Raw genomic sequence first — 25,206 nt, forward strand, 5'->3', positions numbered from 1 at the left:
AAACAAAGGTGATGCAGTGATGCTCAGACAATGCAGTCTTTTGTTGGGTTCCTTCAACTCAGGGAGACCCAAGACTGCTGAGTTTACTGCTCAGACATCCGATGTCTTGAAGGATCTGGCCCTCCATTTGGTGAGCTCAGGCCTTTCCTCACTGAAGCAGATTTTGGTGGGTGCTGACTACTCTCGGTACCTGTGGTTTTAGAGTTACCTGCAGGAATCTAATTTTTAAAAATAGCTACTAAGACCCTTGAAGAACTCAAAGATGCCTGGTGATAATTCAATTCCACGAGCACCAAATTGTCCCTGAAAAGTAAAGAGAGAAGCAGGATGACTGCTACCTGCACCTACTTTTGAACTACACTGCAAAACCTACTACCTACCATATATAGAACGCCTAGTGTAACAGGACCCCAAACTTTGGCTGAGCAATAGCTGTAAGTAAGATGGTAAACTATTTGAAAATTAGTATTGTATATTTAACTCTTTGCATTAGCTAGTTTGGAACAATTTGAATTCTGCTCACATATCCCACCAAATGTTGGCTAGTAAATAAATTAACTTTTACCTCATCACCTCATAAAGTATCATAAATTTGAACAACGGTTTGAAATAGAGTTGGAAAGATCTCGTAGGATTCTTAATGTTTTAATTCAAACTGGAATTGTTAAAGTAAATAGAAGTGAAAAGAATCGACACAGCCAAATTAATCCATGGGGTAGCTAAAGAAACCTGGGTAGCTAAGGCTGACATCAATCTGACCCAGTATAGATGTCGTAATCTCATTATTAGCCATCTTAGGAAGCACGAGCAATTAAGTGAAGGGTCAAAGCAGTGGTAAAGCTGTCATTTATTGCATGAGACCATTATTGGGAGAACAACCTTTTGACAGGGAGAATTTTTTTTCTCAGTCTGCTTCAAATTGGGAAATATGAAGGGTAAATAAAATGACCTGTGACATGGTATGTTTCCTAGGATAACTGCCTAGCTGTTTGGGCAACAGGTAATTTCTGGCCATTTGTATGACGCCTCGATGCCAAACTGCCTTATTTTGTCTGCTTGCATACACATTTCCCGCCGGCAGCAGCTCCGTCTACGGAACGATTTGGTCGGAGATGACAGCAGTAAACATTTGCCTGCAAAACCCACACATACGGGTTATAAGACAAACCCCAAGCAAACGCAGCGTTTCCTGGAACCGGCTGCCGATAAACGCGGTCAAGGCAGAAAGGAGGAATCGGGTGGTTTAACGCCAACACCGGCGGCAGAGGACGGCCTCACGAACCCACCCTCGTTTCCACCGGGGACACTTGTTATTCATGGACGTCTTCCAAGCGACCGTGAGAGGATGTAATTCCACAGTCCCCGTGCTGCCCATTTACTATTTCCTCGAGCGGTTCCTCGGTCTGGGGAGGCGTTTCCTCGCGTCACCTCTTACCGCCTGCCTGAAACTTTGGCACCGGGCCGCCCGCCCGAGGGAAACGGCCGATTCCTCCCTCTCGGGGCGACCCGGCCGCTCCCTCCCGGACCGCTGCAGCCCCAACCAGCCGCCCCGTCCCCTCACGCCCGCCGCTCCCCGCGCCCTGCCAGGCCTCGAGCCCGCCTCACGCCGCCCGCGGCGGGCCCCGCTCCCCTCCCCGCCCCTCCGGCCGGCGCTGCGGCGGCTCCGGCAGAGCCCGGCCCACCGCGGGGCCCGGATTGGCGGCGCCGGGCAGCCCCGCCGCCTCTCCTCCTTCTCCTCCCCCGCCCTGCTGCCGCCCGGCGCGGCGCTGGTGGCGCGGGCCGGGGGACGCCGGGGCCGCGCCGGGCAGTGCCATGAGCCGCGGATAAGGTAAGCGAGGCAGGGCGGGCCCCGCCGCGCCGACTCGGCCCGCTCGGGGGCCAGCGCCCGCGTTCCTCGCCGCAAGCCGCCGGGGAGGGAAGCGCTGCCGCCGTCGCCGCAGCAGCAGCAGCAGCGCCCGGCGTGAGGCGCGGGGGAGCCCGCCGGTCTGCGCGGGGGAAGGAAGAAGGGGCGTCCGGCGGCGGAGGGAGGCGGAGGCGGGCCGGGCCTAGGGCGGCGGCTCCCGGGGCGCCCCGAGGGGCGGCCGGGGGCGGATGGCGGCCGTGAGGGGCCGGCGGGTGCCGGTGGGGGTGTCCGGCCTGCGGGGAGCTCGGCGGGGCTCGGGGGGGGGGTCCTGGGGCTGCGGGGTGGCTGGCTGAGGGGTGAGCCGTGCCTGGGCCGGGGCGGCCGGGTCAGACGGCCGGGGCTGGATGCAGGATTTATTTTTACTGTCGGGCAGGGTTCGGCGGGATGGAGTTACTTGCCCCTTCCATCAGTGTAACTGAGGGAAAGGTTTGGCTGAGGTGGGGTATGCAGTTTGGCAGGAGCACTGCTGAAGTAGAAGTGATAGCTTAAAAACCAGCGGCAGAGGGAAACGGCGGTAACGTTTATTCTTGCTGGAACTGGGGGGAGGATTTCCAGTTGCCTTTTAGTATCGAAGGCGAGAGGTTTTCTGCTTCCTAAAATTGTTTCCTTCTCTGTTGTCCTAGGTGTCGGCTCTTTAGTTTCTGCTGCTTTTTTAATTCTCAGTATCATTTGTATTTTACCTCTCTGTTGCAGTTCGGTGTCTAAATCTGTTTACCGTGTCTCTTCAGCATGTGCTAAAGTTCCTTCTAAACGTCTGTGCTCAACTTCTTGATGATTTGTGTCTGTCCGCAAATGTCTTAAGGAACTCCTGTCCATAATTTAGGGGAGTTAAGTATACAGCCGAGTTTAATTTAAACTTTTATATGTAACTTTCATATTGTGACTGTAAGATAAATTAGTGTAAGTCTTCAGTGCTGTAAGATTATCTTCTGTTAAGATGCTTTGTCATACTCCTCTGTCTTCACACAACTCCTCTTTCAAGATGATCTTGCCTGCATAACTCAGGAAGAACAAGGCAGGCTCACAGTCTCAGGGGCGTATTTTTTTACAAGAAGATGTAGCTTTTTTTTTTTTTTCCTTTGAATTTTAAAATAACTTCACGTTCCTAAACTCTGAATAAAATTTGGGCAGCGTGAGTATCCTGTTTCAATTTTCTCTGAATTGAAAATGTGCTAAATTACAGGTAAAAGCACTTTAACTTAAGCAAACGTAAGTAATGTTTCTGATGTTAGAATTGACTTTTAAAGACTCTAACATCATGCTCTTTTATGATATATGAGAGGTTATTGTCCTGATTGACTTCAAAGCTGATCCAACAAGCTGCTCTGTTGTGGGTGGCATATTATTAACACTCCAACTAGGTGCTGAGGTTTGAGGTAGCATTTCTAAGGCAGGGCAGGGTAAGGCGCTTTCTCTTGAGCAAAAGACCAAGAAGGTAATTCTGTGCTCAAAGACATCTTATACTGGACTCTCCTGGGGTATGGTATCCCCTGTGAATTTTATTGGTAAGCTGAGTACTTCTCCTGTGACCTTTGCTTTTGGTCCATGCAAAGAACTTTAAATGACCTATATTGCTTTTATTTCAGAAAAGATAATTAGTTAATGAAATGCAAAGTGAAAACTCGAAGAAGGACACAGCCCAATAAAGTACATACATTAATTGCCTACTTCTTTTTGCCTGAAAACAACACTTAGTAGTTTCAGATATTAATAGCAAATGCTTAGTTGTTGGCAACTGAAGAACTTGTCAGACAACTGTATTACCAAGTAAAGAATGTGGAGCAGGAAACCTAGGCAGAATGTATAATGGCAGTAATTTCCCTGTTGTGGTAGATGTGTAAACAAAGTAATGGGAGGTAGGGAAACTTATATAGTAAACAAAAGGTTAATGTAACTGAAATAAACTTAAAATCATGTAGCTAGAGGACTGAAGATGCTTTGTTGTATTCAAACAGCTTCTTAGTTGATAGATTTGGAGATTGTGCTGCTCTAATCTCACCTTTCTGTGCGAACTCAATCTCTTGTACCATGTCTGAAAGGCCACCAACCTTACATTGTCCGAGTGTGCAGGTGACCAGTCACAAGCACGGCAGTGGACATACGTAAGGGTATGTTTCATGTGCTGTTGTTCCCCTGTCCTGTTCCCTGTGCGATATCAAGGACTGAGCTTTAGCCTGTTACGGCCCATGACATAAGTAAATTGTGGTGCTGAGCGCGCAGAGTGTAGCTGATAGCTGCCCAGGAGTGGAAGAAAAATAAAGGCTCTTTATTAGGATAAATTGTAGGTTTCAAAAGAATGAAGAGGAGGGTAAGTAAATTCTGGTCTTAAACACAGTCTTGGAGCTTGGAAAAGTCCCTCAAATCTCTGGACTTTTATTCTTTTCCTTTTGGTAAGCTAGAAATTGTGGTGTCAGATGTCCACAGTAAGTAGTAATGTTAATTCAGTGTGCTCTAAAACGCTTACCCTTGAATAAAGGCATCATGTTCTAGAAGCTCTTACTGCCCTAAATGAAACAATCAGATGGCAATGTATGTTGGAAAATAAGAGCGTAATGTAGGCTTAGAGATTAGAGAAATAAAGATAAAAGTTAATACTGCAAGCCTTTATGAGTCTGTACTTGGTATTAGAAGAGATGTAATGTATTCAGAGTAGAAATCAACTCTGGAAGTGCGTAAGGATGCCACATGTGCCTAATAAAGGGGATGAACAATGACTTTTCTTACTCTAGGTAATGTAAAGTGGACACTAGAAAGGGTGAGTTGTGATTTCAAGGGGAGGATGGTAGTACAGTGAAAAACTGAGAGAACAATACCATGTGTCAGGACTGCTGAAGAATGCAGCACTTAAAGGGCAAATGAGGGAGTTAAGTAAGGCAGTGTTGGCTTTGTGCCTGCTTGATAGTGAGACACCTGTTCAAAGAAAAGCCTCCATACACAGTTGTATAAACTTTGATATACTGTCTCACATTGATGGCCCAAGATCTCTGATGGTCAGAACCAAACTTGCAATGCTGCATGCAACTGACCTTATTCCTGGTGTCCTCTCCTTGATGTAAGGCTACAAGTTGACCGTGTTTTGAGCAAGAGATCGGAGCAGAGTAGCTCCAGAAGTCTCTTTCAACATAGATTATGTTGTGATTCTGCAATACCTAGAGGATAAATGACAAGCATAAAAGTAACTCCCAAGCTACTTGTAGGGCAACACCATTGTCAGATTTCAAAATTCCAGCTAATAAACAAATAAGTTGTTTATTGTATTTTAAACTTTCACTTAATGTTGCTGGGGAAGACAACTTACTTATACTGGCATGTGACATCTAGGAACCCTATTCATGAAACACTCCTCGTTTTCCAAGGTGCTGTACAATGATTGGAAAAGATGCTCTTTTCTCTAAAGAGTTTATATTTCAAGAGACAACAGATGATTAAATGAAGGAAACAGTGAGACAATATGAACAGGCAATGATTTCAGTGCATTAATAATACAATTATTAAGCTTTTTTAAGGCATCATGACAAAGGAGAGACTTAGAATTTGATGGAGAGCAGTTTAGTGTCTTTATTGATGTTTATTAGACTTGGTTCCTGCAGTCTAGTTCTCTTCTCCACTACTTTTTGTGTGCAGAAAAAACTTTTATTCCAAGTGCCTTTTTGATTATTAGTGGTTTTCAGCTATTTTAACCTCTTCCTGACTTTTACAAAGCTAAGTTGGCGTGAAGGCTTGCTCCCGCTGAGTAGTCTCTCTTGCCCTGTGACAGTATCTGCAGCTCTTATGGCTATAGCTCAGTAGCTCATAGCTTTGTGCAGCTCACCAAAGTTTTGTTAGGTTAAGAAAACACAGTTTGCAGTTTCATATGAAAATGACCACATTTACAACATGACGTAATGCAAAAGAAGTCTTTATATGAAAAAAGTAGTACTTACGTGAACTAATTCTGTTGAAGTATGTTGTTCGTAAGGTAGTGTTAGCTTTCATTACGTATGTGTGAGGCCTTGACGTAGGTGTTTGTGTCTGTAGGTATCTACTCAAGCATCCTGTCTGTGGATTTACAGAAACCATGTTAATTGGCTTTTCAAGAGGAGTATCTATTCTGTAATGAAAGGTCTTGTATGGGCTTTTAGTTTTGATTTTTAGCAGTGTACTTTGAAGACAGAAAATGTTGCATGTTCTGTGTACCAGATGTGTGCTTTCTGGTATACCATACTGTTAAAACAGGATATTTAATTACCTTAGTTCCATCTTCATCTCCCTTTTGTTTTATGATGGAGATTTGTCAGTTACTATGCCATGTACAAGTCCTTTAATGCTGGTGTTTAGGAGCATGAATTGCTCAGTGTGGTGGGAGAAAGGACTACAGCAAGCAGAGTGGTGCATTGTGATAGTTCTCAAACCATCCTGATGTGAAGGCATGGACAGCTTGTGCTCTTTCTTCCTAGTGGAAGGCTGGATCCATGTTCTGAGAAATAAGCAAACAACTGTATATGCTGTGGAATTAAGCATTAGTGTTGAGGGAAGGAAAGGATATGAAGGAGAGGAGGAAAAATGAGATTGCTCACGTTAGGCAGGAATATTTTTTTTATTATTATTTTTTAAAAAGGTCGTCTGGAGAACCCTTCTGAGACTCAACTGGCGGGAAACAATGCACAAACTCCAGGCCTGCGAGGCTTCTCCATGCTTGGGATCTTTTCATTGATGTCTCTTGCTGTCTCAGATATGCTATTTTCTGTCTGGATGTTGTATTTTTGAGAAATTGACGAAATTTGTGACACAGAGACAGTTGTCTAAGTATTTTCTATTGTTGCTTCACTGATTCTCTAAGTGTTTTCTATTGTTGCTTTGTGTCTGTATTGCACAGGTCTGTAGGGGAGGCAGCATCTTTATTAGGCTTACTGGAAAAGGACATGGAATACAGAAACGAGCTTGTATTTGCAAAATCTTTTTCTTAGTGCAGGCTGGAATGGAAACTGCAAATTTGAAGATATGTGCAATCTGGGAATAATTTTTCTAAATTCAGCTGAGTAACACAATCATAGATAGCTTGAGGAAAAGCAGTATTTAACTTTTAGGGAACAAAGGCAAAACTGCAAAGTACAGTGTTGTCTGTCCCTCAGAAATCTCTCTCTAGTGTAAGAGCAAGATGTAAGGCCTTCAGAGGCACTGCAGTAAATAGTGAAAGCTTTAGGATGATCTGTTAGTATTCCCCATTCTGTGTTTATTCCTTCAGTGCACTGATGCATATCGTTATGGTATGTGTAAAGCTGTTGTTGATTGCTGATGTAAAAATAAAAGTGTACCACTCGTTTCGTTATTGTAGAGGATTGTGGTAAATGGTTCGGATCCACAAAGGAAAGGGTTTGGGTGTGGGTTTGTTGTTTGGTTTGTTTTTTTTTTTTTTTGTGCTACAAGTGATTGAATTCAGCTTCTTTTCTGGATGTATGGGACAGAATCCCAATTATTGTGTCCTAAAAATATATGACCCGCTGTTCTTGTCAGAATTGTGAATTATCTCTTTCTTGGACAGGTTAACTTTTTAAAGCTTCTGTTAACATGGCAAGCCCAGCAGTTTGAAGGCAGAAAGTTAATAATTATTGGTCAAGATCCCATTTCCAGCCTGAAGCAACAAACCATGAAGATTGCATTGGCTAGGAACACTTAACTTCACCCAACGGCCTTAGCCTCTGTGTGCCTGTTCACTCAGGAGCATTGTGAGGACTGAAATTTAACCACCTGGAGAGTTAGTGCTGAAGTATCATCTTCTCGAGACGAACTGGAAGTAAAGGGAATTGCTTGGATTTGGGCCAAGCTTTGCATAGTGTACATCCAAAAGTACCTATTTACTTGGCAAATGAAATTTTAAATCATTTAAGGTGATATTTAGGTTCTTTCACACAAGTCCTTTATTGGAGTAATTTTGCACTGGAGGCTGCCATATGCTAACTTAGTTTCATGAGTTTCGAGTATGCTTACAGAGCAAAATCCCCTCTCTTTGGCAAGCATAGTAACAATACGTGCAATGTAGTGTAAGGCTTCCAATCAGACCAGTTCTGTCATGCAGTATTTGCCTGTGGTGTTGTTCCTGTGCTATCTGCCTTCTCTGTAGTTTCTTGCTGTGGAGCAAGGCAGTTACAGTAATGAATTCTTTTGGATCCCCAGGGGTATCGAGGTATCCCTTTTAAGACCTGATTAACAGATGCATCGCCATTTCCTTTAACGGAGTCCTTGATGACCAGTATCTCTGGAAAATAAAAAGCAAGTGCCTGAAGTTGAAATTGCTCAATTAAGGCATCTGAGAAGAGTTGCTTAAAAACTTCCTGTGATAGCCAACGCCAGTCCTGCCCCCGTTGGAAATCCTGGGAGAGCGGAAGCAGAGGAGCAAGTTTTGACAACAGATAGGTTAGAGTGGCTGAAATATCTGCAGTGTGCCATAGTCCCTCTAAGTTTTGCAGGTGTTTTTTCTTCCTGCTTCACCCCCTGCGAGGAGAGGAATTCTAAGGTGTCGGGTTATTTACCAGTCGTCTTTATTCTCTGGGTACTCAGAACTATTATCTCTGATGAAGCTGATTGTTAGTGTCTTTGGAGAGACATGAGAATATAATGGTAAAAAAGGGTTTATTCTCTGATCTTGCCTGTCTTGCCTTCCTGCTCCTCAAAATTCCTAGCTCTCTGTTCGTTATCTTTCTCTTCTATTTAACTCTCTCCTTTCTGAACAGCAAGGTGTGTTATTCTGCTGTGCACAGTCCAAATCAATATGTAGCACAGCAGTTAAGTTAGTGTTCTAAAAGGCGAGACGACTGATAGACAAAGGATAACAGAAGATCAATAAAACACAGTAAACAGTGGTGTTTGCCCATAAAGGCCAGAAGGGTAGCGCAAATGAATCGTTGTATGAACTGGGCTTTAATATTCATTACCTAGTGTCTCTGTGGTTTATAAACTGTTATGCTCTTTGACCCCACTGGTGTTGGATGACAGCAACATTGCAGAAGAATGTCCCTTAGTGCTGGTGAACGTATTGCATGTCCTGGACCACTTATCCTGTCAGTGCAGGATTGTTATCCTGAAGCTGTGAGAAGATGGGATGGTCAAACTTAAAAGAGGATTTCTTAAAAGAGTATGAAAATGCATATTCAGGAATTGGGGTGCTCTTCTAAAGGATCTCTTTGGTGTCTGAAAAATTGCTATATTGGGGTTTGGTAGCTTATGCAGAGGACTGAGAGCTGTAAGACTCTAGATTTTACTCTGGATTTCAAGTGTTTTGATTAAATTATACTTCAGTTGTAAAATAGGACTGCAAAAATATGAGCACAAACCAAGCTGCTGTATCCTTTGATACTGGGAGTTTCAAAGCAGATGACAGAGCACTGAAACGTAGATGCAAGCTGTCATGAGCTGCAATGAAGTTCTGATCTGAAATTAAATAGAAAGGTGCAAAAATAATTTTGTTTCACTGGAAGCCAGGATTAAGACTGAGGAAATAAAAATGTCTGTTTTATGAGCCCAGACAGACTCAAAGAATAAGGCTTCTTTGAGAGGAAGGGCAATAGTCATGCTCACACACTTGTGATTGTGGTAGCTTGATAGGGAAATATTGCTTAACATGTGATACTAAAAGCAGACAGTGAAAGTTCTCGTCTTAAGTTTGGTGTTCTCTGCCTCTTGGCTTCTAGTTGCAGTATGTTGTATTACCTTCTCTTCTGAAACTTCTGAGTAGCGAGAACCTGCCTGTGCGGGGCTCTGCCATGTTTCAGGGAGCATCCTCTAGCTGAGGCTGGGAACGATAATCTCACAACCGAGTCACAGAATTCCCATAGCATTCCCATACCCCTGCTCCCTGTCCACCGGTCACCTCCCACCTCTTGTTCCTGTCTCCCTGTGCCAGAGTGGCCAATGCAAGGTGAAGATTTCTGCTCTGGATGCCTTCCAAGCTGGGTATTTCCATTCTGCTTGCTTAACACGTATCTGTCATTTCTGTTGCCCGGAGGGGCTTCACTTTCTTTCCTAATACTCTTGTGTAATGTTTGGGGTTGAACGCATAAATAAATGTATTTTGGTGGTAAATGAAACTGATCCTTAAGTTCCTTCTTGTTTGTAGCTGCTGTGAAGTTTGATAAGGCTTATCTTTGTAAGACCTTCTCAGTAGCAGTTCTTTTTGTCTCATCACTTTCACACTTCTTCCTTTTCAACTTGACTTGAAGTATTAAACAAATGAATTGGGAGAAGGGGAAAGAACTAAGGGGAAGATAATCCTAAATGTCTGTCAACTGAAAAATGTGCTAGTTAATAAAGGCTTTGCCAGGTCTTTAATAAACCTTCTGAGTAAACATGTGACAACTTCACAGAAGTATTTTGAGGGGGGGAATAAAATTGCTACTATTCTATTTATATGTTATTTAGTGAATAACAAGAGACGTGGATGGAGAAAGGACCAGCTGTGCACGCAAACTGTCTCCTGTTTTGTAATTCCAGTTATCATTCCCTTTATGACAACAGGTCAAGTTTTCCAAGATGCCTTAAAACTGCCTAGAGGTTATAGGCAAGCTGAAGATCTGTGCCTAACAGTTGTAGAAAACTCTGAGTGTCTGAAAAGATCAGTTTAGAGGTGTGTTGTATTTAAGAGCATAAATATTTGGTTGTATGGATCTCCATTTCTTTTGTCATGCAGCTTTGAGATGTGGATTGGTAGTTGGTTTTGAGTATTGAACAGATTTTATGAACCTTTGCTTTTCTGATGAGTTGGGACAACTTTTCAGTTTCATTTTTATTGGCCAGGTTTTAGAAATTCTAGCTAGTTATTTATTATTCTATCAAGCTAAACTTCACGATTAAAATGATAAAAATGAGTAAATTGCTGTGCTGTACCATGAGTGTTGCTTTAGTACTTTACTTTGTCAGGATATATTTTAAAAAATCTGCTTCTTGCATCCAGATGCCCTAAGCAGTATATTTACCAATGAAAACTGCTATGGGTTGACTGTCCTGCAAATTTCTTTCTCTCTCTCAGCAATTAAAAGCCTCGCTTAAACGGCCACACCCCTGGTGTATGGTGATGTATGAGGAAGTGAGTATGTATGTATGTACTCACAAACTTATTAACAGCGTATGTAATTCAGAGCTTGTATAGCTGCTTGACTCTATTTGATAAACAAATGCATGGTGGATTTATTAAGCAAGTATGCAAGAACACTGCCGTATGCCTAAAATTAGTATTGCCTGCATAATACTGTAATTGAACAAGGCAGGATATGGCTCAAAGACACTTACTTCCCTTTGCCCTTTTGAATCCATCTGGTGGCTTTTGTTGTTCTTTTATCTCTCAGCAAATCAAGACCTTAAAATTGATGACCTAAAATTCATTTCCTTGAAGCTACTTTAATGACACTTTCTGTGCATGTGCGTGCACAAAATGTAACCCACATACAGTGGAGTGCATTCGTTCTTACCTATTCTATCAAGTAGTTAAGACTATAGATGTTATTACTGTCTGCAATATTAGAAACTTTTACAGTGCAGAAAGGTATTTGCTGGACAAACATAACACTGATAATACCTGGTTATTGAATAGCAAATATCATAGGATGCGAAAGGGAAGATTTTAGCCCTTTTTTACAAGGAAGTAACTGCAAAGGAGACTGACAGTACAGAGCTTGCATGAATACTACTTGGATTTAAAGTGGAACTGGGGTTCTTCTGAAAAATTAATTAAAAAAAAATTTTTTTAAGGTCTTTTCTTCATATTGTGCTGTGAATTCAGCAGGCAGCTGGGGAATTGGAGTATGTATTGCCACAAGACACCCACCTTCTGACCCTTTCATTTTCAGCCTTTGGGGTTGTCGGATTAAATTCCTGGAGACAACTACATTGATTAACGTTTGCAAAAGTGAGATCTGTGTGCGTGTTTTACAGCTCCATATGTAAATTTAGTATGTGCATCTCTGAAATAAAGAGGCCTGTAGGAATGATTTCATTTACAGATGTTGTCCCATCATACTAGTCTACCTGAGGTCTACTTTCCACTAAGATAAGGACCTATGTCTGTGTCTGCATGCTATATGAGTGAATTATACCATATAGGAACAAATAATTTCTTTCTGAGCTGAGAGAGAATGAATAATGGCTGTCTGTGTTGCTTCCTGCATTATTGATCTTTGGAAACTACTTTTCACCAGAGGCAGTGAGAACACTTTTCAAGGAGTGCTGAAAAGTTCAGAAAACTGTTAACTAACTTAAACCTTTTAGAGAGGTGTGGGTTTTTTTTTCTCTCTTGGTTTTTTTTTTTTCTTTTACATTTGTGGCCTGATTCACATAGTGAAAGACCATGTTGGGGTAGATCCATGCTGCTAAACAAAAAAAAGGAGAGGAGAGCATTGTTTGTGTTCATCCCAATCTTATTTTGGTTGCTGTTTTTTTGAGAGGATTCACATGACAAATTATCTTTCTAGGTGTGTTAACCCCACCCACATTTTGAGAGAGAAAAACAGAGTAGGAAGGATCCACTCATATGCTTGTTGCTTAGGTGTGTGAACAAAAGGATTTTAAGGTGCATAAGTACCTCACTTTGTCATCACAGTATACTGATTTTCTTTTTCCTTATGAGAAATACGGTGTCTTGATATCTACTTTTATGTAAAATGATCCTGTTAATTCAGATTGCTAGCGAGGTTCGTTTTCTTTCATGTATCTACCTGCCATAGTTTCTTAGCAATTAGGATTAAAAAAATATGTTGTGGGAGGTGCTCATCATTTTCTGACTCAATTCATTTCGGTAAGAGTCAAGCCTGTAAAGCAGCTGTTAAGGTCAGGCAATCTGTAATTGACCTATCATATGTTGCAATTAAAATGTATCACAGCTTTTAGAAATAGGAGCTACCTCAATCCCTCTTGGGGAAAAAATAATAAAAAAAAACCCAACAAAACCAAACCACCAGAAAGCTTTCATATATTAAACTGATCCATTAACTATTGCTCTGTTCTGTGTCTAATGCAAGAAATGGAGGGGAATGCAAATCAAGCTAGTGGCTTTGATTTTAGTACCCTGTTTTTAGCAGGGACCTCTTTCATGTTTTGGATAACAAAGTCCAGTGAAGATTCTTGCCAACGTGTCAATAAGGTTACACTTTGAAATGTTTAGAGTTATAAATACTGTGTGAAAAATAAGAAAACATGTATTTAAATGAGAACACAGACGTGGATGCTTTTGCAAAATACTTCTACTTCTTTTGCCTTAATACTTTTGTGGATTTTGTAAAATATTTGAATGTACTGTAATAGAATGACTAGGAATTTTATGGTTGCTTCAGCCCTGTGCACTTGAGTGGGGTTTTTTTGTGTCTGTCTCTCTCATAGTCCAGTATTTTTAATCATAAAATGCTTAAACCACTCTTTAGTGCAAAAATTGATCTTTGAGAGACTATACTGAAATGTGTATGACAGTTGCAAGGCTCTAGAAGATTTTTGACAAGCTGTAAAAACCCCGAGACCTCTTTTGTCTTGATAGTTAGTTGGAAAGCTGGGAAAGTCTGCGTTGTCTGTCCTAAGTTTTTTTAATTGGGACTCACTTAGTATCTTTGCTCATCGAGGTTGACAGTGTTTCTGTGTTGTGTGTTTGGTTTTGTGTGTTTTTTTTAATAAGCAAAAACTTTGTCTTTAGCATGGGAAAAACTCAGATCGTTAGGGGCCATCTAGGTTCCATTTCAGTCTTGGGAAAATTTCAGTATCTTGGATATTCTCCTGTCCTCGTCACTCTGCACTGCATCCTCCAGTTGGAAAGCTACAATGCTGCTGAACTTTTGCATTTTAGTTTCTAGGTATTTGAATTGAACATAAATCTGAATGAAATGAGATGAATGTTGCCTTAAGCAGAGAGAGATGTCTGGTACTCGCCAATTCTGAGTTTGACATTTTGTTTTCCTGCTATTCTTAGGACAAGGTTTCTTCAGAGTTGGCTTTACGTTTTGTTAACCTTCTATGGATCCTTCTATGAATTATAAGTTAAAGGAATTTAAAGCATAAAAGCTATTATTAGTAGTTTATGATCTCTGCACACTTGTTGCTAGAATAAGATGGGTTATGTGATTCTTCAGCTGCTTTAACTTGGTTCTTAGTCTTTGCTATTGCTGGTTTAAGTTGTTAGTAATTCTGTGTGATCTTATTTGTTCAAAGTGCTGTGTGAACACTACTCTTCAGTGAGGTAAGCTAAAGCAAAATTTTTCCCACCCTCCTACTAATACTGAAACTCAAAATAACATGTTTACCTGCTCAGGGCTTTCAGAGAGGTCTGGAAATCCAGTCCATAAGCCATTTTCCTCCAAAATCAGATCATGAAAAGCTTTTTTGTTCATGTGGTGCTGATTTATGTTTCTTGCCTTTGCAGTTTCCAGGTAGCATGAAGTGCTGGTAATACCTTTCTCCATTAATTTTTCATGGAATCCAATGACAGGCAAGACTACTTAATGAATGGCATACAGGTATTGGCAAGATTGCCTAAGTGCTAGGAACAATTGCTTAAAAAAAAAACCAACTTGGAGAACAGACTAACTTTTGGGTTGAATTACTTTTGAATTACTTTTGACCCACCACTTCTCAAACTCGATTGCAACTCTGAAAAGACTTGCAGTTATGAAGTCCTATTTATTGACCTTTTCTTAAGCTTTTCTGTCCTTTGGACCCTCTGGGGATTATGCTTGCAAAAACATCTGAGAAATCCTGTTCTGTTCTATCTGGAATGCGTTTTCTGCATTTATCAAAGACACTTTTTGCTTTTCTTGGGTAGATGAGATGGAAGAAAGTAAGCAAATGTAATCAACGTGCTCTCTAACAGTGGTCCCCTATGTCAATAGTTGTAACTTGCTATCTATCTTCAGGTACCTTAGGCTAATTAATTTTCATGTGTTAAGTACAACTACCTTTCTAATTAGGTATGAATACTTTTTTATTTGTATTAAATGCAGATGTAGCACTCCTCCTTCCCATAGACAATTTAAATGTTCTGAAAGTAGCCTTGCTTTGATTAGTTCTTGTTTTGTTTTGTTGCCAACTGCCTGGGGATCCAAAAGTTGGAAAAGTACCACCAGAGCTGGGGGATGAGAAAGATCAGAAACCAGATAATCCTTGGATAATTGACTGCATTTTGCCTGGGGCATGCCAAGGTCCTAGGTACCTGAAGTCATCTACATTTCTATAAGGAGTTCTGTATTTCTTGCACTTCTCACAGGGTCTAGAGTGGTTGCAAAGGCAACAGCACTGACCTGGCTATATTAGAAGAGCTGGAGATAATGTGCTGCTGCTTCTGGCTGAACTTACCTTGGTAAAAACCCAACAGATGTCAGTGTAAGTGAGTAACTTTCTGTAGACAACAACGTAGGAAGTTTCTTTTAGCTGAAACCTACTGACCTATCCAGTCCCAATATGCATGCAAAGACACATTCACAAATGTGTGACAGTGCAGGATGGCAAAAAGTCCTGCTGACACTTGTATACATGAAGTTGTGAGGACTTTGCTGGCAGAGAAGAGGGCTCATCGAGTACGTGCAGTGTTGCAAAGATACTCCCCTTGTCTGAGTTGGTCTGTGAGAGGTTGAGTGGAAAGATTTCCCCTTGCTGTGCCTTTTTTCTGCTCTGCCATTGTGACTTTCTGGAATATGTGGCATCACTGGTCCATCATGGTTCTGTAGCTGTTTGTTTGGTGTTTTTTTTGTTGTTGTTGGTTTTTTTTTGTTTTGGTTTGGTTTGTTTGTTTTGGCTTGGGTTTTTTTGAAGTTACTACCTTGCTGCTTAGGGATGTGTGCTTGGTCCAAACCTAAATACTTTTAGGTATTAAATGCTTTAGTCCTTTTTTGTTAAACCAGCCTTCTCTAATTTTGAAAACATCTCTGAGAAATCAAGAAACCATGACTGTGTACTATGTTTTGTCCTGTCAGGTAAAAAAGCCTTAAAGCACCTTGCATGCTAATCCTCTGCAAAACATGAAATTAGAATGAAGGTTGTACATATGAAATACAAGATTTGATGAATCGTTGAAAATCCACTGGAAAAAAAAAAAAGTTAGATACCTCTGGGGTATGGTTTGTAAATCTGTAGATTCCATTCCTTTTTTAATGACCTTTCATAACTACATTCTACATGGGGACCTAGAGTTTGAGTTATTAATTGGTGCTGCTCATCTGTGTATCCGTGTTTAGCTTCATGTGGACAAGCATATTTATTTTTAGTATCTTTTCTGCTGTTTTCATATGAAGGTGTATAATGGTTGTTTTAACTTCTCAGCTGCTGTGAATATTGACTGAAATTTTCGTTAGTGAAATGAATGTGAATGTAAAAAAGTCCTTTAATGCTCACTTGTTACCTGTAGGCAGTTTTGCTTATTGATGTGCATTTGAATTGTTGGGAAAAATGAGCCTGTAATACAATTCTGATAAGCCCTTTTTAATTTAGGATTCAAGGCAGCTTATTTTACTTCGTTTTGGAAACATGCTTTTCTATAAGTCACTCAGTCAAAATTTCACCCAAAGATTTTATAGTCACCTTTAATTTAATCAGTGATGCAGACAGCATTTTCAGCTGTGGACTAATCTGCAGAGGTTTTAGATAATCTTTCATCAGATTAATGGGAAGTTGATTTTTTTTTTTTCTTTCCACTGAGATAAGAGGGAGAGAGTTACAGTGCGGCATAGTTTTGTATTCTACCTCACCATTTACCCTCTCGATAGGATGTAATTTATGTGTAAGCTTTTGATGTTTTATTTCTGTAATAATAAAACATTTTCTGTCAAGATGCAGAACTTCTGCAGCACCAGCAAATTCCGATTTAGTCTCTCCTCCCTTTTAAAAGAGAACAAACGCAGCAGTTATATATTTATTGCTCAGGATTGCTAATGGACCAGTGGTTTTTTTACTTCCCTTTGGCTTATCAGGGTCACTCTGAAGAGAGTGCTTCAGCCAGATAGTATAGCAGTTTTAGAAGAGAAGAGTAGAAAAAGCTGGCTTTAGACTGTGACAAAAGTTTGCCTCTGAGTATGCTCTGGTTTTAATGTATTTACTTCTAAATCCCTTACTGCAGGAGTTTCAGATCTAGGTCAGTAAACCTTTGTTTTTCTGGGGCATTTCTCTTCTCACTCATGACCAAATTAGTTTTTGGGGTAATTTTGATGCCAGCAACTAGTTACCTGGAAAAATAAGTATTTGAATGTGCTTTTTAAAGTCAGCAATATATGATATAGGAAATGGCTAAATCTCAAAAATCTGTGATGGAGGGGGAGAGGGAGGACTTGGTTGTGGTTTTTTTTTTATTATTTTGTTTTGTTCTGTTGTGGGAATTAGGGAACTACTAAAAGGTCCCTTAGAACTGTTTAATGTTGAGTGTTTTGGAAGGAAAAGATGCTACTTGTTGCTTGCAATTATGAATGATAAAGAAACAAGAATAAAGTAGTTCATAGGAGAAAAACACATGAATGGAGAAAGTATAATGTGCTAGCATTTTCATTTGTTCTCATTGTGCCAACTGGGAGTAAATGTTCTTTATTGAAATTACACTCTGGTGGAGTCTGAATCTACTGCAAAGAGCAGAGGAGTATGTTATTGAAAGTGTGTGAGTAATCTGAAAAAAAAAAATCATACTTTGAGTTGACTCAAATGGTAAAAGCAGCTTTTTGCTATTACAACAGTTCTGTTCACAATGCTTTCCTAACATGTATAATACTCAGTATTGAGGAGCTTCACCAGTAATATTGCAGTTGGTTGGGAAACAAACGTTCGTCAAGGTTGTGTTGAAATTGAGCTCTTGAAGAGCTGCACATCAAGAACAAGTTTCTGGGCTCGACTTGTAGCTAACATTACCAATACTCACTCCATACCTCTTCCAGCATCTCCTTTGAATTTCAGAGAAGCAGTTCTGTTGCAAAATAAAATCTGACCTATAGCGATCGATACGATGCCTACACTGATACGATGGCAAGGCAGCAACCTCTCTCCAGGCATGTCATCAGATTTGTTGAACTGCAGAAGTCCTTCTTGCCTCAGTGCTGACAGGCTTCAGCTCCCAGCTCTGGCAGCTTGGAAGCGCTGCGCTAACTACCGCAGGCGTGTTTTGCTAGCTAGTTTTCTGTCTCACACTTAGCAGATTTGCTGCTGCTCTGTTTTTAATCTAGTGCTGATGCTTGTTGCTTCACTGGAGTCCTTTTGGGAGCGTGCCTTCCTTCTGAAGTCCAGCAGAGCACAGGCATTGTTTTATGAACAATGTTCTGTGAACGGGCCAGAGGGATGAGGAGCCTGTCCTGCAACTGCGATTCATTCTCTTTGCAGAAAGCTCCTTGCAATTTTATATGTTCTTGTTTTTAAAAGAATGTATGTCACAATATGTAGCAAAGTAAAGTGACTCTTCTCTACCCACTATTTATTGTTCTTCTATGAATTATTGCATGTTTTGTTTTATGCTTTAACTTCTTTTATTTTTTTCTCTTAGGGGAAATGTTCAATTTCTTATAAGTATCACTTCATTTCAGTATTCAGAAAAGCATTAAATAGGAAGAAGTTAGATTTTTCTGAGTTTCTGGACAACCTTTAACTGCTTAGTTTGTGTTTGTCAAAATTAAACTCTGGTGTAGCTTTATGAAATTTTTGGTGTAAGTGATGTGTCATGGAAGGAGAATAGGAAAGAAAATTGATCTTTTATTGGTGAAGGCAGAGAAACTAATGTGATAGCTGACTTTTCTGAGGTTTTTTGGGGGAAAATGTTAATATAGAATAGACTTGCTTAGCTAACATTAAACAATTTTAATTTGCTTATTTTTGAAGCATCGTAAATACAAGCTTGTATTAAGGACCTTATTATTAGTGCCTGTCTTAAAAAAAAAATTCCAGTAATTTTGAAGAATCCTTATTTGCCATAGCAATTTTCCTAGACCTTTCTGTCCTAGACTTCAGTAAACAACCCTTCTTATTTGTCTCTTTGATAGGTTTATAGTTTTCATTAAAAGTATCATCTCATTGACAATACTTCAAAATCTTGCTTAGGATCTTTCATTTAAGTATCCCTAAGCATACTTAAATGCTGGTTGTTTAACTTGGATTATTCTTACCTTATAAGCATTTGCACAAAAATATAATCTTTTTTTTTTTTTAATGAGCCTCAGAGAACTCTTGATGGGAGGTATTTTAGCTGTTAACCAGCTTAGTTGTGATAACCTGGTTCACCTCTGTTAGAGGTATGTGCTGTGGGAGGTGTGTGTATATACTATAGTCCATAGTGGGTGGCATAATCTATTTTGGCTGTAATCCTAGTGTTGACTTCTGTTGAACACATTGAACTACATTCTTTTAATAGTACTTGATATAAAATTTTTCATTTCTGTGCTTAGATTTAAAAGAGGTTTTATTGGGGTTTTGTTCCTCTTTCCTCCCCTCTCTGTATATCAAATCCAGTTGTGTGAACTTCAAAGGTGAAGCAGAACTTCCTGTTGGAAAGTGAGCTTTAAAGTATTATCTTCAGGCTGGGTAACTAGATCTCTCTGACACAAAGATTTCATGGGGCTCTTGTGTGATGGTAATTACCAAGACTTTCTATGTAGTTCATTTAAAAGTAATGACTAGTAGATGTAAAAGGAATAATAGATGTTCACCATGGAATATATTAACTCATGGAGATGCCAGGGGAATTTAATTTGTCATAATTAGAAATTTGAATGGGGATAGGAAAGGATGTTGAAATTTGTATTTTGTATCCTTTTTTGTCTTTTATGGTATAAATCTGCTGGTTGAGGTGAAATTTGTGATAAATAATGTCCCAGTAGCTGTGATCTCTGCTTCAGTGAGGTCGTTCTGGGCTAAATGGGAATTGGCTTTCTAGACTACTTCTGTGGCAAAGTAGTGGTAGTGTATTATTTGGGATGTAAACTTCCAGTGATTTAAAACATTGCTTAAGTAGAGACTGTAACCGATAAGGATCACTAATACCACACTTTGTTTTGAAGGACCTGAAATGAACGAAGGCTTCTAGCTCTTAACAGGATGAATTTTGTCTGGTGCTCTGAGAGCTCTGTTATTTATGCTAAATAAGTGTAAAGAATAGCAACAGTCATCTTGTATCTCTCAGTGTTGGAAGGAAGATACTGGCTGAGTCTCTAGTAAATCAAGTGGAGTCTCTAATTTCTGAGAACAAATATGAATTTCAGATCCCATTGGCTTGTGCATGTATTCCCAAGCAGGGAAACATTTAGCATACTTACAGCCCGGTGTGGGAACAGTGGCTTAATGCATTAGGGTGCTCCTGTCTACGTTAATACAAGATCTTCTGTAGCTCTTCTGTCACACCACATAGATTTTGCAATGATAGTCTAAAACAAATACACTACTTCTCCTTCCTACCAAATGGAGGATAGATTTAGAGTATGAATCATATATGTCTTCAGTCCAGCACTTGGAAATGACTATCAAGTAACCCAAAATAATAAAAAGAGCCCCACCAGTCCTAAAGAACAACTGCTTTTTTCCCAGTCTAGGTGATGGCAGTTTGCCAAAGCAGGAGGTGCCTGTTGAAAGAGTGATGGCACAGAAGGATTATTGGGGAAAGCAGAGATGTAAGTAGTTAGAAACGTCTTTCCCTTTGAACAGTGATGGCAATCTGCATGAAGTCAAATTGTGGCATTATTGATAATCAAGTTAGTGGCTTCCTGAATAGCATTTAGGGCTTGTTCTTCTGACGCAACTGACGGGTACAGGGGAAAGTATTACAATGCTTTTTAATAACCCGTAAGGCTTTTTCTTTACTTAGCAGGAAAGGAGTTTCTGTTTTGTGGAAAACACTTTTTTTTGGTCTGTGTTTAGTAGCAACGAGCAGGGAAAATACTGAAACAAGTTTTGAACCTTGCTGCAGATTTTTATGAAAGCTGTTTTACTAATACAGCATACCCTTTCCCCCTTCTGTAGATGCTGCATTAAGTAATAGCAATGTGATTGGAATAGCTGGCTGTTGCAATATGTGTGAATTTAGTTACCCAATCTGTCCTGTTTCTGCAACTGAATGATTATGAAAAACATTGAATTGCTCTACTGAATATCCCTTACTTAATTAGTAGATGTGGCTAAACTGAACTGTGTATGGGTGGATAAAATAAGCGTGGTGTATGTAACTTTGACCTGTTCTTTTAAGTTAGTTTCTAGTTTGCTGCTTTGTGTATTGGTTGAATCACTTTCTGAATCCTTAATGTGAAAATAATTGCTTTGCTTTATCTATAAAGTTCTTAGTATAGTTGTCCAAAACAGGCACTTCAGTGCAGTGTGTGTTTTCTCAGTGCTGTGAAATAGGTGGTGTCTGGAGCTAGGCTGAAGAAGGCTGGGATGTGTGTTTGTCCGCTGCTGGGAAAAGAAGAGGGTTTGCCAGTTCTGGAGAAGGCAGCTGATGCTGTTGGGCAAAAGGACAGATTGCTTGGGTGCTGGACTACTTCTATAAACACTCCTAATTAGTCATTCCTGGTGTAGGTAAGAACACATGTTACTGTAGTGACACTTATAAAAGGTATCATGGCCTGCCTTGACCCAGCGCTGCCCAACACCTGGTCTCTCCCTGGGTGTCCCTGTTCGTCAGCAGGTGCATCACAGCGTGGTGGAGACGTGTTGTCATCTGCGTAAAAACACATCCTCAGCTCCTGCGCTCTGCTGCCTCGCCGCTCAGTAGGGAAGGGCTGGGCGAGAAATATTTTCTATTCCCAGGCAGCACGCGTGCACTGTTCACCTGGCTTGCTGTTTCCTGTTGTTGTTGTGCTTTAAGAGCAATGCCTCTAGGTGAGGATTATAAACTGCTGTTATGTGGGCGATGGGGGTGCAGTGCCTTAACATAAGAAGTGGAAGTGGCAGTAGTTAGTTGGCAGCACTCTCATTCCACCCTGCAAAAGCATCCAAAGTTCAAACCTTTGGGAGAAAGGAATTATTTTCCAAGTAGCCTTCTTCCCCTCCCGTTAAAAGTTCATGTTTTGAATAATTTGAAGCCTGAGGATCTGAGATTATTATTCAGGCTGGCCTGCCACATGAATAAAACTGATACCTTACATCTTCAGAATCAACAACAACAACAAAATAAAGAGGCAGCCAGACAAGGTTGCGACAATGTGGCTTTCAAAAGGAGGATCAGTGAAAACCTATGTTTCTGCAAGTATCGATGTAATCTGCAAACAGTCAGTTTGGAGTTGTTCCCCTTCAAATGAGGTGGCCAGGAATGCCAGGTTTTCAAACAGCTGGGAGAGGAGTTGAGGACTAGGAAAAAGGGGAGGCAATGAGTGAGGAAAACATAGCTGGAAATGGGTAAGAAGTGAATCTGTTAGAATGATTTAAGGGGTAAAAATGTATGGTTCAAGAACCTGATGAAATATCTTTGTTATCAAAACTGAACACCTAGTGGAAGAGCTGTCAGTAGTGGTAGCAGTGGAAGAAGTCAGGGATGTTATTGTTGTATTTGCTATGGAAAAGCTTCTCAACATCTACTTTGAAAAAAAATCTGCAAATCCTTCACAATAGAAAAGAGAAGTTGTGCTCAGGAATGGATGGGAAACATGGGCCTGCCCAGAGCAGGGGAAAATCTCCCCTATCCTGTATTGGGGGGGGAGGAATAACTCTCAGTAGGATATCTGGTGTGTTGAAACAGGTAGAGTTGTTAAAAGCTTGGGATAATGTAGAGAGAGTGCTACTGTTGTAATCCCAATTGATATTCAGAATGCCTGTAATGAAATAACTGCTGTTGGCCAAAACACATGTGCTCTCTTAGGTGAATAGCATTACAATATTTCTCTTGTCTTGTACACTGTTTTTTTAATGTACCAGTTGTTTGAAAATTTGATAGAAGATACAGCTTTGAACAGCTGTGCTTGGGAAAAGCATGAACTGCTTGTAGCGAAACCAGCCTATAAACAGGATTGATTCAGAAAGTTCCAGCAAGATCAAAGAAGACTAAAAATTATTATTTGCCAAAATAGAAATGGTTGTTCCTGGAAACCAGTCCCCTCAACTGAAATGTCACTTGGGCCAGACGTTGAGGGCATTGAATACTACAGAGTTATCTTGTATGTCACGGGCTGACGATGCCAAAGTGCAAGCAGTTGGATTATGTCAATGTTCTGCTGCTGCCCTGTTGATAGTGCTAATTTAAGAATGTGCTTTTATAAGACATAATTCATGGTATAGTAACATGTTTAAGGGTAGGCAAATATTGGCTAATCAAGAATTTCCTTCCTTTCTATTTAACTCATTAATCATGATGTAAAAAGAAGTTGCTCGTTCAGTAAGCAGTAAAATCTTTTTTCAGTACATTTGGTGTGTGCAAGTAAACTTCATCTGTTTCAGGTAATTAGCACTGCATTAGCACAACATGGCAACTGGTGTTTAAACACAAGGTAATTAACTGTACAGTGTAAACATAGTGTGCTAAAGAGCTAACCGAAACCATGAATTTCTTGCTGATCGAAAATAACACACTAGAAATGTTATTTGGGGGTGGGAAGAGTAGTTAATTTTTTTTCTCCTGTGTTGCTAGATTATTGATACATGGTTAGTGCTGAGTGGGCAGAAGAGAAAGGGTCAGACACTTTAAGCTGATGCCAACAGCATTGTGTGCAAGTGCAGCTCTTGTGTGGGTTATTTTGTTGTTGTTTTTTTTTCTTTTTCTTTCTTTTCCTTCCTTAGTGTATAGTGTTGTAAAGGCTCAATGACCTGGAAGAGGTGTAGGGTTTTTTGTACTTTCAAATTTTAGTTTGGTAGTCTTGCAATTTCACAACTGGCACAAATTGTTAGAGATATGTGATAGCTGATGATCTAGCACTAGGGAAATGGAAGTAGGGTTGGATACGTGTCTTGTCCAGTAGTATTTTTTTCCCTCTCCAAAATGAATTCAGGTGCATTTGTCTAAAAAAATTGGGAAATTTGCAGTTTGAACTATGTGAACTGGAACTATGTCCATAGGAAGCATGGATTCTATATGATGTAGTTCCCAAGTATGCTAATCCAACAGGGAGACAAAAGACCAAGTTTCTTACCAACTGTAACATTCACCAAGCTATATACACATGTGACTGATAAATGCATATCTAAACTTCTGAATAACTGAGAGTTCTTACTATTGGGGTAAATAACTACTTGACCCAGAGATGTGGCAGGAAAGGTGACAATCTGCTGAGTCGTAAGTGAGCTGGAGATTATACCTCTGTCACTGAAAGCAAGTTCTCCATTTAATACTTAGACTTTGATATGTGAGATGGATTTTGGGGAGGACAAAAGAAAGCAGTTCCATGATAAAAGCTGAAGCCAGAACCTAATCTTGAGGCAGAATTTTGATTCTTAAGCAGTTTGTCAGAAAAATGGTTAGATATCGAGTGAAAGCGTCACCAGGTTCTGAAAGCTTCTTTTGGTTCTTTGAACCCAAACTGGCTCCCTGATGTATACAGCAGAACTGGGACTGAAAACTGAACTTAAAATTTCTGGAGGCTTTGCATGAAACAGGATAGAGTCCAGCTCCTTCTGTACGATCTGACTGGCAAGGACACGAACACTAGAAGAAGCAAGGAATAAACTAGTCAACAATTTAGGAGCCATAAAATGGACAGTTATAGTGAGTAGGAAGTTGTGGACAGATATTCACTTCTGTTCCAACATTACTGGGTAAACTGGATAGCAGAGATCTGCTGTTGTAAAATGTTGAACCCAACTTATTTTACTGACAGGTTAAAAAATGTTTACATGAACAGCTCCATTAGCAAGTGTAAAGGGCTGCAACCTTTAGTAGAAAGATGATGGCAAACAGGTGGCACTGGCTTCCTGGATAGTACAATCTGATATCACAACTGTTTGTGAAGTGCACATTTCTTCACCACCATATAATCATTCTTCTGAACTGCTCTTTAAACGTCAGCAAAGGCCTCTCATTAATTCACCTTGACAGTTTGATTACAGCATTTTAACAGCTTCTGAAAAATAATTCAGTTACCGAAGTGGTAAACTTGCTGCCGTGACAATGAAGATGAAGTGCTGCCTCACAGCCAGGAAGGCAGAGCTAATCTTGTAATGCCTGATCCATCTTTGTGTACAGTCACCAGTGCCTTGGTTTAAATGTGTGGTATTTCTTCTCCATGTAAATATATGCTAAGTCCACTTTCATGGGTCAATAAAATGCTTGAAATAACATGTAGATATAATTGATGTAAAAGGCATGTATGTTAGTGTATCTATCGCATAAGCAGCCTATGTGCACTGATGTGATCAGAGATCAGTATTTTCAAAAAGTGCTATTGCTTTATCAGTGAGAAGAATAGTTGCCTCTACTGAAGTGT

The 25,206-nt window shown here is 40.3% G+C and overlaps 1 protein-coding gene across 6 annotated transcripts in view; it reads left to right on the forward strand.

Moving 5' to 3' along the window:
- The window catches only part of TEX2 (testis expressed 2), a 71,831-nt gene that overhangs the window by 13,718 nt on the left and 32,907 nt on the right, over positions 1-25,206 (forward strand). The window contains exon 1 of one of the 6 annotated variants that reach the window (XM_075044332.1): positions 1,697-1,828. The exons of 4 other annotated variants lie outside the window; for them this stretch is intronic. Coding sequence is in view for 1 of the 2 variants with exons in the window: in XM_075044330.1 (XP_074900431.1) it covers positions 20,439-20,472 (34 nt within the window). In the remaining variant the exon portion in view is untranslated. Of the gene's footprint in view, positions 1-1,696; positions 1,829-20,423; positions 20,473-25,206 lie in introns of those variants that run through there. One more of the 6 variants, XM_075044330.1, reaches the window with a different exon arrangement.

This window comes from Buteo buteo, chromosome 13, assembly GCF_964188355.1.
Source record: "Buteo buteo chromosome 13, bButBut1.hap1.1, whole genome shotgun sequence".
Lineage (NCBI taxonomy): Eukaryota > Metazoa > Chordata > Aves > Accipitriformes > Accipitridae > Buteo > Buteo buteo.